Consider the following 13960-nt stretch of genomic DNA (forward strand, 5'->3'; position numbering starts at 1 on the left):
AACCTCTGAGTTATTTCCCCAGTTCTCATTATCGAGCAGTTGGATAGTAAAGTTAGGCGAGATTGCGCAGCTGAATTATGACCATTGCTGCACAAAGGAAGCTCACCTGCTTTATGTGGGCTGTAAAAGAAAATGGATAATGACATTTTAAAGACTTCAAAATATGGGAAACTTAACAGAGTGGTCTGGTATAACTGTCTTGTAGATGCTGCTTTTGCAAAATAGAATGGTACAAGAGCTAGTCTGTGGGAAATTTAAAGACTTCTCATTTCTATAGAGATGGAGAGAGGCTTCGGATTTGCTATTATAAATTATGAAATAAAACATTAAGTTTGAAGTGAAGTGTTTTAGTTATTTCCTTGTTTGAGTTCTTTGAGTTCTTCAGTATCTCCCTATGAAGAAGTTTGATTTCATGGAATCAGGGTTGCCTAACAGAAAGAGTAGTTTTTGTTAAAACACAAACTTGCAGAAAAAGAACCAGTTTCAAGTCTGTGAGGATGGATCACCTCGCTGCGCTGGGTTTAACTCCGGTTAGTGCCCCTTCCAAGCAGGAGGGGTGCGAGTGTCACTGAGGTTACTGTAAGCAAGCCTGTGCATTTACAGCATTTCCAGCGTGCCCGTGGTGACCGCCGAAGGGTGTGTGGTTATCCTGGGGCAGGTCAGGTCGCTTAGCTCCTCCTTCCATGGGGGGACATGTAACCACCTTAGGTTTACTGTAAGGCAGAAGTATTCAGCAGCAGATCCTGTGAATCAGCTCACATGCTATAAATCAGTCTTAGTTTACTCCTGAGGATTTTCTGATTTAGCCATACACTAAAATAATTTGGTTTTAATTTTTTAATGTATTTTCTTTGAGTTCCTTTGCTATTTAATTCCTCCTGTTGATAGCTAGATAGTTTCTGTGCTTTGCCATCTGTCCTATGCATTTGACAATTCCCTGGTGAAGTCCTGGTAGCTTTTTCTGGTGACTTGGTTTTGCTGTGCTCACCTCAGGAAACCAGGCTTATGCAGCCATGCTGGTCTCCTGCCTTGAAAACTGACTGTGCTACTCTAATGGTGTTTTTTCCTGCAATTTCTTAGCTTTTGAGGCTACAAGTCCTGCAATTCAAGCTGCTCTCTGTGCTGCAATGGTCTCGGTGCAAGAGCTGATGTTACATTCCATAGGGGTTGCAATGCAGGAAGCGAAGAGCTGAGTTTCAGCCTGTAATTCTGAATTTCTTGAACTCTTACGGGTTTTAATTCAGCTTCATATTATTTGCAGAAATTTTTTTTCTGTGATTTAATTGAGTAGTCAGTGTGAATTTTGTGGTGTTTGTGCGCATGCAAGGGAGAGAGAGATTTTCAAAGTGTTCACTGTTCACATGGACATAAACAGGTGGGTTTCCAGCAGAGACATTTGCATTTGAAAACCTGCTCTAAACGGGCTGGGCTTTCCCAGGAGAAGCAACACCAGCAGTGAAACGCAGGGATCGATCAGCATAGAATTGTGTGAGCATTTGATGAGCAAAATGTTGTGGTATAAAGACAGGGCCCAAGAATAAGCTCTTTGTGGCTTTGTTTCATTCCTGAAAACTGTGACTGAGAGGCTTTTATCATTTAAAAAAAAAAATTAATCAGCCACGTTTTGGTTAACCTGGAAAATATCGCCAGATCCTTTGCAACATTCTCAGTGCTCATTCTTTAATTCAATTTTGATACTAAAAGAAAACAGTTTTTCATTTCTGTCTGCTTTTATTTCCCCAACTCTAAAAGTAAAGTAATATCTGAACTACTCCTTTCAGTCACAGAGCTGAAAGCGTGTAATTTAGTGTACATAATGATAAACTCTCCAAGCAGCTTGCATTTGCTATGTTTTCTTTCTGTCCTAATTTTAACTAAGGAAAACATTCCTTTACTTATCGCAACACTTCTGTTACATGCCTTGTTTTTCATGCCAAGTTCCTTATGGTATTTCAAGTTTATTTTAATTCTTAATCAAATGAGATGTTCAAGAAATTCATCTGCAAAAACATACATAATAAATGTTCAAATACACACCAATGGGGACACCTGGTGGGGAAACTCTGAGTTGCCCAGGGCGCCCCCTGTTAAACCCTCGAACGGGTGTGCAGTTTGCTCATCAGCGGCTGGATGGCTGTGGGGGTTTTTAACCACAGAGGCTGCAGGATAACTCATTATTTCACCCCAGTGCTGCTGGTGGCTCCCCGAAAGCCTCCTGCCCGCACACAGTGTGGTGGGGCCGCTGCACGGTGAGTGGTGTGTGAGCGGCTCTTTAACATGACCAGGCACAAAGCTGCTGTTGCTGGCAAATGCTGCTTCTCTCTTGCAGCTGCAGAAGCTGCCGTGTTCAAGGATTCTCATGTAAGCCCTATAGATATTTATTTGAGAGATGTCCTATTGACATGTATTTGGAAGGTGATGTGGGAGGGTAAAGAGGTGAAGATGCAGGACCACACCTGCTCGTAACTGCAGAGCAAAGGAGAACATCCATCTGAATTGGACCCTGCTCCGTATCGTATGAGATGCTCCAGTCTCAACAGGCAGCAACTCAAGTAACCACCACCATTTTCCAGTCTGTAGTGGAAGCCCTAGTCCTCCTCCAGTGGGCAAGGGCTCCCTTCACACTCTCCTGGAAGAGCTGCCTTGTGAGGGACCGTGGTGAGGACAGCAGCCCAGACTGGCTTCATCCCTGAGCTCGGTCAGGGATAGAGGCACCGTGCTTGCCCGGGCTTTGGAAGCACACAGGCAGTACTCGCTTCATGCCTGGGATCCTGTGCCGGGGTGGGGGGAGGTGGTGGCTTCCAGGCTGGTTATTTGAATGTGCTATAAAAGTTCGACCTGCAGCAGGACGAGCACAAGACCCAGGGAGGAGGCAGGTGGTCAGCTCGGCAGCACTGTTGCACACGTGCTTAGGAACTGTGTGCAAATGGAGCATGCTTTAATTGCTGTGAAAATGGTTTTAGTTGCTTGGTTTACTTTTAACTCATTCAGAAAGCAAGTGTTAGCCTTTTCTGTGGTGGGACAGAAATGTGAAGGTGGGTACTGGTGTGCCTTCTGGTGTGCACCAACTGTGGAACATGGGATTATCTGAGGGTTTTGTCTTTCTAAGGAGGAGAGGAGGAAATGAAAAGAATGCTTACAGTCGTGAAGAGGAAAAGATAATTTCTGACTCTTTGTTTTGGTGGCTGTTCTGACATAGAGTGAAATTTATAGCCTACTTGGTTTTATCATTGTTTGGGAAAGAAGGAACTTATTAATTATAATTCTGCACCAGAGCCACCAGACAATTAGGAGAGAAAATTACTTAGACCATCACAAGTTGGGCTGCAATCTGTAGATTTTTATTAGATATAGCAGAGTATTATTTGTGTGTAGTTCACATTTCATAATATTTTCTCTGTGGCACATCAGTGCTGCAAATTAAGTATGAATTGCCATCCCATAGGCATCCAGTATGACCTGCTGACTCTGCACCCCCTTGCAAAACAAGACTAATACTAAATGAGAGAGAAGCTTATTTGTTAGTAATCCTGTGTTGGTATTAATAACAAAGCAGGACACCATTTTTTGCCACAGGACTCAAGAGAGGGCAATTTTAAAGTCAGTACTTGAATTCAGATGACTTAATGAGAGATGCCTTTCCTGCTTCAGGTGACTCAGAGCCTCAGCAGAGGTGGCTGGAGCTGCTCACTGTGAAGAACCACCAGTGACCGTCCTGGTCCAAGCCAGAGGTCCCTGCCTGACAGCAGTCAGGAGCAGGTGCTACCAGAAGGAATGTTCTAGCTGACTTTACGGACTATATATTTCTCATTTCTCTTCTTTACAGAAAACACCTTCTGCAGCGGTGACCATGTATCGTGGCACAGCCCTTTGGACAACAGTGAATCCAGAATCCAGCATATGTTACTGACAGAAGACCCGCAGATGCAGCCGGTGCAGACTCCTTTTGGGGTTGTTACGTTCCTACAGGTATGACCCAGCAGTGGTGGCTCTGACTGTCACCTCCTGAGAGTGGAATGCAGCTCACATTACATTTCATTTAACTTTGATAAGTCAGATGTTTATTATCCTGCCTTCCGCCTTTCTTCCTTGTTTATTACTGTGGATCTCATCTTTGAGTTGTTATTCATTAAGTATTTTACTGGGATTGAGCACACTCGGTTCTCAGGATAGAGGTCTATCTGATGGAGAAAGGTTTACATGTTGAAACAGACCTGGAGTTGAATATTACATGACTACTCTGAAATTTCAAACATGAACATGAGGAAAAAAGCTGAAACACTTTTAAAAGATTATGTAGAGCTAAATTCAAATTGATTCTATAGCACTATTGGTAAATGATCCACTGGTTTGAGTTCCCGGAAAAGAAGTGTTTGGAGAAGGACTTGGTTGCTTTAGCATTATTTTAGGGTAGAAATGTAGCTTTCAGCATTGACACAAAGATTCTTTAGAGACTAAGTGAGTTTTCCCGTATTGGCCTACAGTTTAAGAAAGGTTCAGGTTTGCTTTGCAAAAGAAACATTTTAAAAATCCCTTGTATTTCAACCCTGCTATTCAGTGAGAGGAGCTTCCTTGGCCAAACAGGTTGGCTTGCTTTCCCGAAGTCCTTCTCAGTGATGTCTCTTAGATATGGGCTGCTTTGGACATTTAAAAATTCTCTATGGAGTTATTAACCTTAGTGGAAGAGCTGGCATACTTTATACCAGCTGATTTCTCCCTGCTCTGTGGAAAACCTTCCCTCCTGGGGGAAAATGCAAGTGTCTATATTGTACAATTTAGGTTTCAGTTTGCTTCCATTTGTCCTTGGCTGTAGTTGCAACATGTAAAGGGGAGCTCCATTACCACAGACCTGCACAAGGCAACTGCTGTGCAAGGGCAAAGGCTTTCCTGAATTTTCTGAGGTGCCCAAAATCTGTATCTTACCAACAAGAAGGAGATGGGTATGGGATTGATCTGTGAAAGGTGAGTTGTGGGACCTGGGAGCAGAGGTAAACAAGCTGAGCAGGGGAATTCCTGGATGACTCTGCAGTTAGAGCTGCATTAGTCCCCATCTCTTCTTCAGTGTGCAGCTGTCCTGGATGAAAGGACAGTCAACTTGTTGCATTCTGAGACTCTGGGCCTCTGATCTTCCACAACACATGTGATTGACTTGTTTTTCCCCTTGGTTTGGTGCTCATTGTTACGGATTTTGACCCATGAGGATAAATGGTTGCAAAAAGAAAATAATTAAAACAAAATAATTTCCTGTTTAGAGTCTTGCTGTTTGTATGTAATTAGTGAATGAAGACGCAGGGAGGGGTGTGCTGAAGCGAGGGTGATCCAGGCTGTTGATGGAGGAAGCCTGGGAGATGGGTGGGGATGAAGCGCATCTCCAGGGACTGGGTCCTCAGAAAGTGAGCTCTGCAAGGGGCAGGGGGTGTGAGGTGTGACGCACCAGGTACGCGCTGACGTTAATGGTTTTCCACGTAGTTCTCTATAGGTGCAGATGCACGCTTGCAGAAGAGGCGCAAAATGTACTTCTGCTTGGTGCTCTTCAGAACTTAGTTTTCAGATTTCCTCTTTTCTGATAAAACAGCAGTTGAACAGATTTTGACCAAAAATCCTGTGTCGTTGGAAAAGGTTTAGAGTATTGAGAAAGAAGACAGAAGGCCATGGCTAAAATAATTTTTAATCCCAAAGAGTGAATCATTGTGTTCAAAGGCACAAGCCAGTGCTTGATGGATCAGGAAGAAACTGCCTTCCTCTGTCAGCTGAAGGGTGTTTCACCCCTTCGTTTGAAGTGGCTGATCTCAGCTGCTGGGAGAGGGACATCTGGTATTGCTCAGTGTGGCAGCTCCCGTCCTGAGCAGCAAAGACGTCCTGCCTCACACAGGAAGGCAGAAGTCTGCAGTTGCCTGCAGTGACAAGAGGATTATGCCATGTGTAAGCAGCTTTACTTTACGGTGCCGCGCAATATGTAACTAGTCAGCAAACTGAGTTGGTCAAGGATTTATGAGCAGCGAAGCATTCCCTGGTGGCAGCAGGTCCCTTGCCTGTTGGAATCCTGGTGCAGTATCACATTTGCCCCCCGCAACTGGCTGACAGTGCAATGTCGTGAATGTACTCAGACCCTGACCTGTCCTGTCTTGGGGGAGAAGAAGTAGAACTTTGGTAAAGCCTGATGTGTTGCCAGGCCCTCCTCATAGTTAAGTTTATACACACCATGCAAGATCAAATATTACATGACCAGGGTACTTCACATGGTAAGTGTAGAGCAAAGGCATAAGGGATTGAAGAATCCCTCAGGTTCCATTTGTCCTTACTCATCTAGTTCATTTTAAGAAATGGTGCTTCTCTGTATCTGCACTGTTTGATCCAGCACCACGTGGTGCATTTTCTCTGCAGTTCTTGCACGGTTCACATCCAGTTTAGTATCTCTCTCTTCATTTATTCCAGATTGTTGGGGTTTGCACTGAGGAACTGCATGCGGCTCAGCAGTGGAATGGGCAAGGGATCTTGGAACTGCTTCGGACAGTCCCAGTGTAAGTGCTCATATAGCCGATATAGGGGAGCATTCCCACAGAGAACAATGCAGTTGTTTATTTTTATTAACAATCTTTAGCTTGTTGATGGAATTTATTTAATCCTGTGCTGTAGCAAGAGATGGGAATTCATTGCAAATCTGTTCTCACGCACAGACACTTAGATGGCAGATTAATGTATGTGAAGTCCACATGTTCAGGGTGAAACAGAATGAGGTCTTGAAAGCTTAATTTCCTTCTTCTTGTGCCTGCAGCATTTTCTCATTGGTTCTTCCTGAGAGAGCTGGGATAACTGTGACTGGTGACCTCTCTGTGTAGTTCAAAAGAAAGGAAGGAGGGAGGGGGTCGGACTTACAGCGCCTCGCAAAGTTTGGGTACTGTCTGAAAGTCAGAAAGTCACTTTCAAGCTGATCGCACTCTTGGTGGGCCAATATGCAACAGGAGGAGTGTTCATGCAAGTGAAGTTCATTGTTATTTCTCCCACGGCATAACAAAGATGGGTAAAGGAGGAAATGGGGTTTAAATGTTAAATGATATGTGGATGCTTTATTTGCTGCCAGGTTGCAACTAAACCTTTTTGGCTTGCATGTTTTTTTTTAAATACTTTTCTATTTAGTGGCAGTTATTGCTGTGATTGTAGCTCAAAAGATTTTATATATATATATATATGCATATATATACACAAAATGGTTCTGAATATGTGTTCCTGGGCACAATAGTACTATCTCTAGTGTCTCATTAGCCTTTGATTGATTGATTGTTTGAAAGACCCTTTGCTGCTGAACTTCTTAAACTTGAACTTTTCCCTTTTAGGCACAAGTGCAGATAATTCATGAGAATTCCCTAGAGTAGAGTGAATTTGTCCAGCTGCAAGCTTTGTTTCTGGGTCCCCAAGACAATAAACACTATCTGCAGCTCCCTTGGCTTTTCTAAGTCAATAAAGATAGAGCACCCCTCTCCTCAGTCTGTTCGCATGTTGGTTTTTGGGTTTTGTGTTGTGGTACAAACACCTTTCCAAGGATAAAATGAAACCCAAATGTGCATGATTTGAAGGAAAAGCTGCAAACTACTAAGCCGCTGATACGGAGTCAGGGCAAAAGTCTCTTGCATCCCAGCAAGGGACTGAAGCAAGTGGCACCTCTGCAGTTAATAATTAACAGCTTCCAAAGTTATGTGAAAAAAGAGCGGCTATCAATGCATCTGAAAAGCTATAAAATATTAACTTCTCTTGCTCTCACTTCAAGTGCTTTAAGAGACTGTAACACAGACAAGGCCAGAGGAGGGGGCTTTTTGACTGCAGTAACAAAGTATCTCATGAAAAAAATGAAAATGTTTATGACAATTCCAAAAGACTTCCATTTTTACTTCAAATGAAAAGCACCATCTAAGGCTGACTACTGCAGTCTGCCTGCACTGTGACCCAAAGTCCAGTCTCTGAGTGGCTGATCTTCACAGTAATCTGTTTTCTGTCACCTTTGTTGAGAAACTTCTTGACCCTTCAGACTTTTATGGCTAATGAAAACAAAGATTTCCCTGAACCATCTGAGTACTCAACCAACTGGGCAAAATGTCTGTTGTGGGGATATTTATCAGAGCAATAAGCTTTTTATGATACTGAACATGACTGCTGATCTCAGCAAAAAGAGCAGTCCCATTGGGTCCATGCTGCATCTTTAGATATTTAATAGCGATCTAAATCTTGACCCCATACCTTGCCCATCTTTCTTAGACCTAGTCTACACTGGGCTTCTCAGTCCCAGTTCAGGTACCTGCAAGATGGAAACCCTGTTCAGTCTTGGGTGAGTAAGTGGATCCACACAGGGGTAGCCTGTGTCAATCCTGACTGGGTGGTGCCAGACACCAGGCAGGTGACAGCGAGGCCTTGGAGGGCTTTCATTATGTACATGGGAAACGTAAAGGACAAGTTCATGCTCTGGGATGTGTATACAACACAGAGGGGCTTTTAGGCTTGTTTTGCACTTGGCCTTGTGCTTCCTTCCTACAGAGGTCCACTCGGAGGACTCTGGGGAGTGCTACCTCTAGGCCTTGTTTGGTTCATTGCCTTTCTTTCTTTGTAGAGCTGGAGGCCCCTGGCTGATAACAGATATGCGAAGAGGAGAGACAATATTTGAGATTGACCCACATCTGCAAGTATGTCTTTAGTTTATAAAATGTCATGTCTTTTGTAGTAGCCAGGGAGAATTGATTTAGTAGTATAAAACAGTTCTGTTATTTTCTGCAAAGGTGCTGTGATCTTCTCAATGTTTGCAGTAATGTCAGAAAGTCTTACAGACTCCCTTTGCCCTCTCGGGTTGTTTAAGAGTGCACATGTTCAGCCTCAGGTGGATGGCAGCTCTAGGAAGAAATTTAAAGAGGGGTGACCAGGAAAACAGAATCTCATATATGAGACAAATTGCTAAGATTTGGACTGCGTGTGATAAAAACATAGAACATTACAAAATTTAGAGATAGTAGATCAAGAAGTTCCTCCTTTGTTTTATATGCAAACATAAGGTGATGTAACATGCAGAAAATTCAAAGCAGAGTAATATTTTTTCACAGCAAATGTGACAGTGTAGCTCATGCCTGTAGGATGTCACTTGAGGCCAAGTAGTTGGTATGGTCTGAAAAATAATGGGAAGCCAAAAGTTATTAATAATCATGGATGAATATATATTAAACCTTCTTCTTCTTTAGCGTTCAAATTAATTTCTGAAGCTTAAAGATCAGAACAGGACCTCTATGGAGGGGTTACCATCCCGTGGACTGCTGCTGCTTCATGTGTTTGGGAGACTGTTCTGCTTCCCTTCAGAGTTATGGTACTGGAGTACGTAGGTCCCAGGCAAATGCAGTGTGGTGCTGATCTTCTTTCGGTGAATCGCTGAGTATTTGTCTTTACCAGAGAACTTATGGCCTAGCCTGGTAGGGCACGTGCATGTGTGCACGTTTTATACAAGCTATTGCGTTTGCTTATGGTCTGTGTGTCTGCATCTGATTAGCCTCAGTTGCCTCACAGCTCTTTTATTTTGAAAGCCTCAGAACAAAACCAAATTCTACTTTTACTGTTTTTAAGAATTCGTTCATCTAAAATAACCCCAGTCTGAGAGACGCACACAAAAAAATGTTCCACAAATGTCCCAGAGTGGGAGGTAATTCAACTACAAGTCCTATGAAGTTTTTAGGTTCTTAATGTTTTTGCCTGCTCTCTCCTCCTGGAGGGTGTTTGTTCTCTGCACACTGGTGATTCCTAATGATAACAGGGTTTTCTTCAATTTACTGTAAATGAAAAGTAGCTCAGCTTACTGGAATCTGAGTCAGCCAAGGCAAGTTAAGGCAAATAAAGAGTACGTCTGCCTCACCAGTGTGTCCTGCCACTGAAAGCTGCTATGTCTGTGGTCTTTCCGGACTTCCTCACGTTGAAGACATTCCTGTTTCTGTTCCCTCTTGCCCTTGCAGTGGTGCGTATGTGCAGTTGTGTCTGTACCTCCATCCTGCTCCGCCGCCGCAGCCCCTGGGCATTCACAGGGCAAAACCTGCCGCTGCTGCAGGGCTGAGTCCCACAAAGAGCCTCTGCTGAGTGCGGGGAGCTGGGCTGGGTGCAGCCACGTTGTTTGCCTCCCGCTCTAATTGGTGACAACAGGATAAAGTGTCGTTCGCTTGGCATTTTCTTGGTGGTGGTAGAGGGTAGGTAGGAGCTGAAAGGCAGCAGTGGAAGAAAAGCCGAGGGGAGAGAGGGAGCAGGCAGAGAGAACAGACAACTTTCTGGGAGCAGGCAAGCACGCTGCCTGCCTGGGAAGCGGGCAGAGCTTGTTTTGAGGCTTCATTGTCTCTGGTGGGAATTGGTTGAGGCCTAAACCCAGCCCTGGCAGCAGCAGCTGTACTTTCTGTTCGGAGTCGCTGAGAATGGATCCCAACTAAGATGTCATCCCAGGATGTCGGCAATTAACACTGTGGCAATGCTGGCTGTTTTCTGTACAGCCAGGCTTCCCTGTAGGCCATTCAGATTTCCCTGGCAGCACTGTCAAACAATCCCTGTCAGTCCCCAGCTCTGCGCTGATTCTCAGTGCTTTGCTTCTGTTCTAGCAGATATCTCAGAAGAGAATAAAGCTGATTTGAATTTCCTGAGTTGTGGTTGCTGCTCTGCGGGTCACGCTGCAGTGCTCTGGCTTGTTTAGAAAGGGATCAATGATTTATAAGAGCCTCAGAGCCATCCCTCCCACATGCTGAGAGGGAAATGGGACAGAAACATCCTTTCTTTGAGGAAGGAAAAAGCTGAACCTCCTTTGCCCTGGGCTCCTCCAGCCTCCTGCTCAGACTGCCCTTTCAAGGAAGGAAGAACAGCCCCTCAGCCCAGGCACATCTTTACTGGCTAAAGATGGGGTAAAGCTGTGCATTGCCCCAGCTGAGAGTCTGCACTCGTTAGGGTTTTTGCTTTTTGTTGTTTGGTTGGTTCATTTAGTTTGTTTTTTTTTTTTCCCCTTCAACATCAATACTTGCAAATGTTATAAAACAGGCATGCAAATTAGTCTGCCTTAGGCCAGCTCATTTCCATCAGCCCCCCTTGATCTCCAAGGGATGCCAGCAGAGCAGCACTTCTTCCCCTGAGGAAGTGCTCTGCGAACCAGCTGAGATGCAGATGATGAGTCCCTTTCCCCCTCCCCAAGACTCTGTGCACCGTCCAGAGGTCCTGACCGTGTCTGTGAGCAGGGGGCCCTGGCTGCAGGGATGGAGAAGCACGTCCCACCAGAGCTTCTGCCCCATGGAGTCCTTGGGGCCCTCTGGGCTCTTCTGCTCCCTGCTCAAGGGCAAGTTTGGTGGCCCTCCCATGCTTCACCAGTCACTGGAATGAAAAATAACTGTGTTGACAAGTTAAACCTCCCCCTGCAAGCTGATTTGGGTCCACACAGAGCACCAGGGAGGGCTCCCAAAGGAGCCACGTGCTAAATATCACTTAGAGCATCATTTGCATATGTAGGATCGGATGTATTTTTATTTCTTTTTCCATTACTTCTATTTCTGGGTAAAACAACTAATTTTATGTTTAGTATATAACAAAAGAAAATCCCAGCAGATTTATTATTTCTCAGATGTTTCCATTATGTTTTCATAGAAGCCAGCTTCCCCTGACGCCGAAGGACAATCCCAACAAGGAGCAGCTTTTCAGGGAGAGAGGCAGAAGGAAAGCAGTCTCTTGAATGCTTAAATCAGGACCTAATGCCTAACCCAGCCACAGGCCTCCACTTGGCCAAAGAGCCAGTTTAGGCAGGTGATCCAGCTTCCCTTGAGTTGGCTCAAGCGAAGGGACAGGAGCACATGGAGGAGGGTGGGACTGCAGCCACTGCAAATTACATCAGCTAAAACTGCTGCACAACCGCACCCAAGTGCTTGTGCTTATCTTTGAGCTGCTCAGATCTTCTCTTGAATGGTCACAAGAACAGGCAATGCCCTTTCTAGGCCGCAGCGTGCACAGCTGGGCAAAGGGAGGAATGTATGTGGGTTTTAGTCTGGAAACTGCTTCTTAGGGAACAGATTTTGCAAAGCGCTGGATGCTCCCACGATCTGACTCCAGTGGCAGGGTCAGACTGGAGGGTAGTAAGAACAAGCGGGGAGATCCGCTCCTGTTGTAACACAGCTCTGCTCTTTCCTCAAATCTTCAGTGTTTCTGTCCTGCAAGCGGTGGGACTTATCACCAATTCTGAGGTGGCCCAGCTGTAAGTAGTGAGATGGAGACCTTGCTAATGCCATTGAGCAGTACCAGAATTGACACCCGTTCAGAAGAAGGGAAAACCCGACAGGGTTGTTTGGGTGCCATCGATAAGAGCAGCCCTTTCTCGGTGTAGCTCAGCCCTGAGTTTGTTCAGCTCAACATTACCCCCTTGTGGGACACAGGTAGAAGTTCAGACTGATGCCCGTTCCCCTGGCAGGCAGGTGTCCTGTGGAAGTTTTGGCTGTAGCTTAGCATGGTCTTGCTGGCGACTGATGCACATGTCCTTGAGAAAATGCATGGCGTCTGAGAGCATCCAGCTGCTTGTTGGTGTGCAACACCTTCCGAGACCCAAACAGTGGTTAGTGCTTGGAAAGTCCAGCTTGTAACGGAGGGAGTTTGTGTATTTTGCCAATGTTCTGCAAAATGTTCTGCAAAAGCTTTGATGTTGTGAACAGACCTGTGTCTCCTTGCACGTTTGTCCTTTTGTGAACACCCTAGCACACTGAAAAGCTGTGGTTGTCTGGGCAGTTTGCAAATGACAAGCTCTTGTGAACGATGAGTCTCTCTGTGAGCTGTTTTGATCGTGGGACTTCTTGGTAAGCTTGGAAAGAGAACTTAAGTTTAGTTATTTAGGGGTTTGTTATCACTGATGTATGATAGGTAGACTGTCAGGCTGTTTTCCATACCGGACTGTATAAATACTCTGAGTTGGTGTAAACCGGAGCTGACACTGAAAGGAGCAGCTCTGCGTACCCCAGGCTGTCGATTTCCACCTCTCTCTTTCCCTGCTTTGTGCCTGCCAAGGCCACGTAGTGAAGCAGTGGGGAAGGGGCAGGAGTTCGGACCAACCTGCTGCAGAAAAGGTTTGTTCCAGTTCAGACCAGCTCCCTGATGTGGCTCAACGTGCAGTCACCGTTAGCGGACACATCAAAGCAGAGAGTGGACGCTGGGCACACAGGGGGGATGTGCAGGAGCTGCTGAGGGCTGGGCTGAGCCAGGGTGGGGTCCAGCTCAGGTTCAAGCCACATCCAAAAAAGTCTTGGGGTTTTGGATCTTTTCAAGCAGGAGAGAGTGGACAAAGGGATTGAGACAGATGGCTCAAACCTGAGTGGAGTGAGTGCCAAATGTGCCTGGGATGACCTCAGCCGGCCGCCGGAGGATGACGAAGACAGCAGGAGCATTTGCATTGGGACCCAGCCGCGGCGACTCTCTGGGAAAGGTAGGAGGTCCTGGGCAGAGTTGCTGTCATGGCCTTTTGGCTTGTATTCTGGTGGGTCTGGGCAGTGGGCTGGGTCATGTGGCATCTTGGGGTTCATAACAAACATCACAGTTACTGGATGGCTCAGTATGTCTCAAGGGAGCAAAATTATTTTTGGTGTGGCCTTTCTGAGAAAGGTAGGAGAGAGGAAAAAGAGATCTTTGTGTGTTTTGTCTGAATGTTTCTTTCAGTTTTTAGGCTATTTCTAACCTGAATTTGCAAAGTTAAACTGAGCACTGGGTGAAACCAGGACTGTAAACACCCACAAGGTGAAGCAACTGCGCTTTCTTAGGCTGCATTGCCATGTTACCATTGTCACATGGGCACAAGCTGGACTGACACTGCATGTTGCTATAGCTGAATTCAAGTGTTTCTTGCAAATACAGAACTCTGGAAAGGAGAAATAAAATACCACGGAGTTCCCCTTTGTGAGATGCCATCTTAGCACGCAGATGTCATAGCTATTACACATGC

The 13960-nt window shown here is 45.3% G+C and overlaps 1 protein-coding gene across 2 annotated transcripts in view; it reads left to right on the forward strand.

The window, feature by feature from the left end:
* Positions 1–13960, forward strand: part of SUFU (SUFU negative regulator of hedgehog signaling) — a 96632-nt gene that overhangs the window by 46107 nt on the left and 36565 nt on the right. The window contains exons 4-7 of one of the 2 annotated variants that reach the window (XM_082053981.1): positions 3827–3969; positions 6436–6521; positions 8600–8672; positions 13291–13447. In XM_082053981.1, coding sequence (XP_081910107.1) covers positions 3827–3969; positions 6436–6521; positions 8600–8672; positions 13291–13447 — 459 coding nt within the window. The remainder of the gene's footprint in view (positions 1–3826; positions 3970–6435; positions 6522–8599; positions 8673–13290; positions 13448–13960) is intronic. The other variant, XM_082053982.1, reaches the window with a different exon arrangement.

The sequence above is a fragment of the Streptopelia decaocto genome (assembly GCF_964273445.1).
Source record: "Streptopelia decaocto genome assembly, chromosome: 5".
In the NCBI taxonomy this organism is placed as follows: domain Eukaryota; kingdom Metazoa; phylum Chordata; class Aves; order Columbiformes; family Columbidae; genus Streptopelia; species Streptopelia decaocto.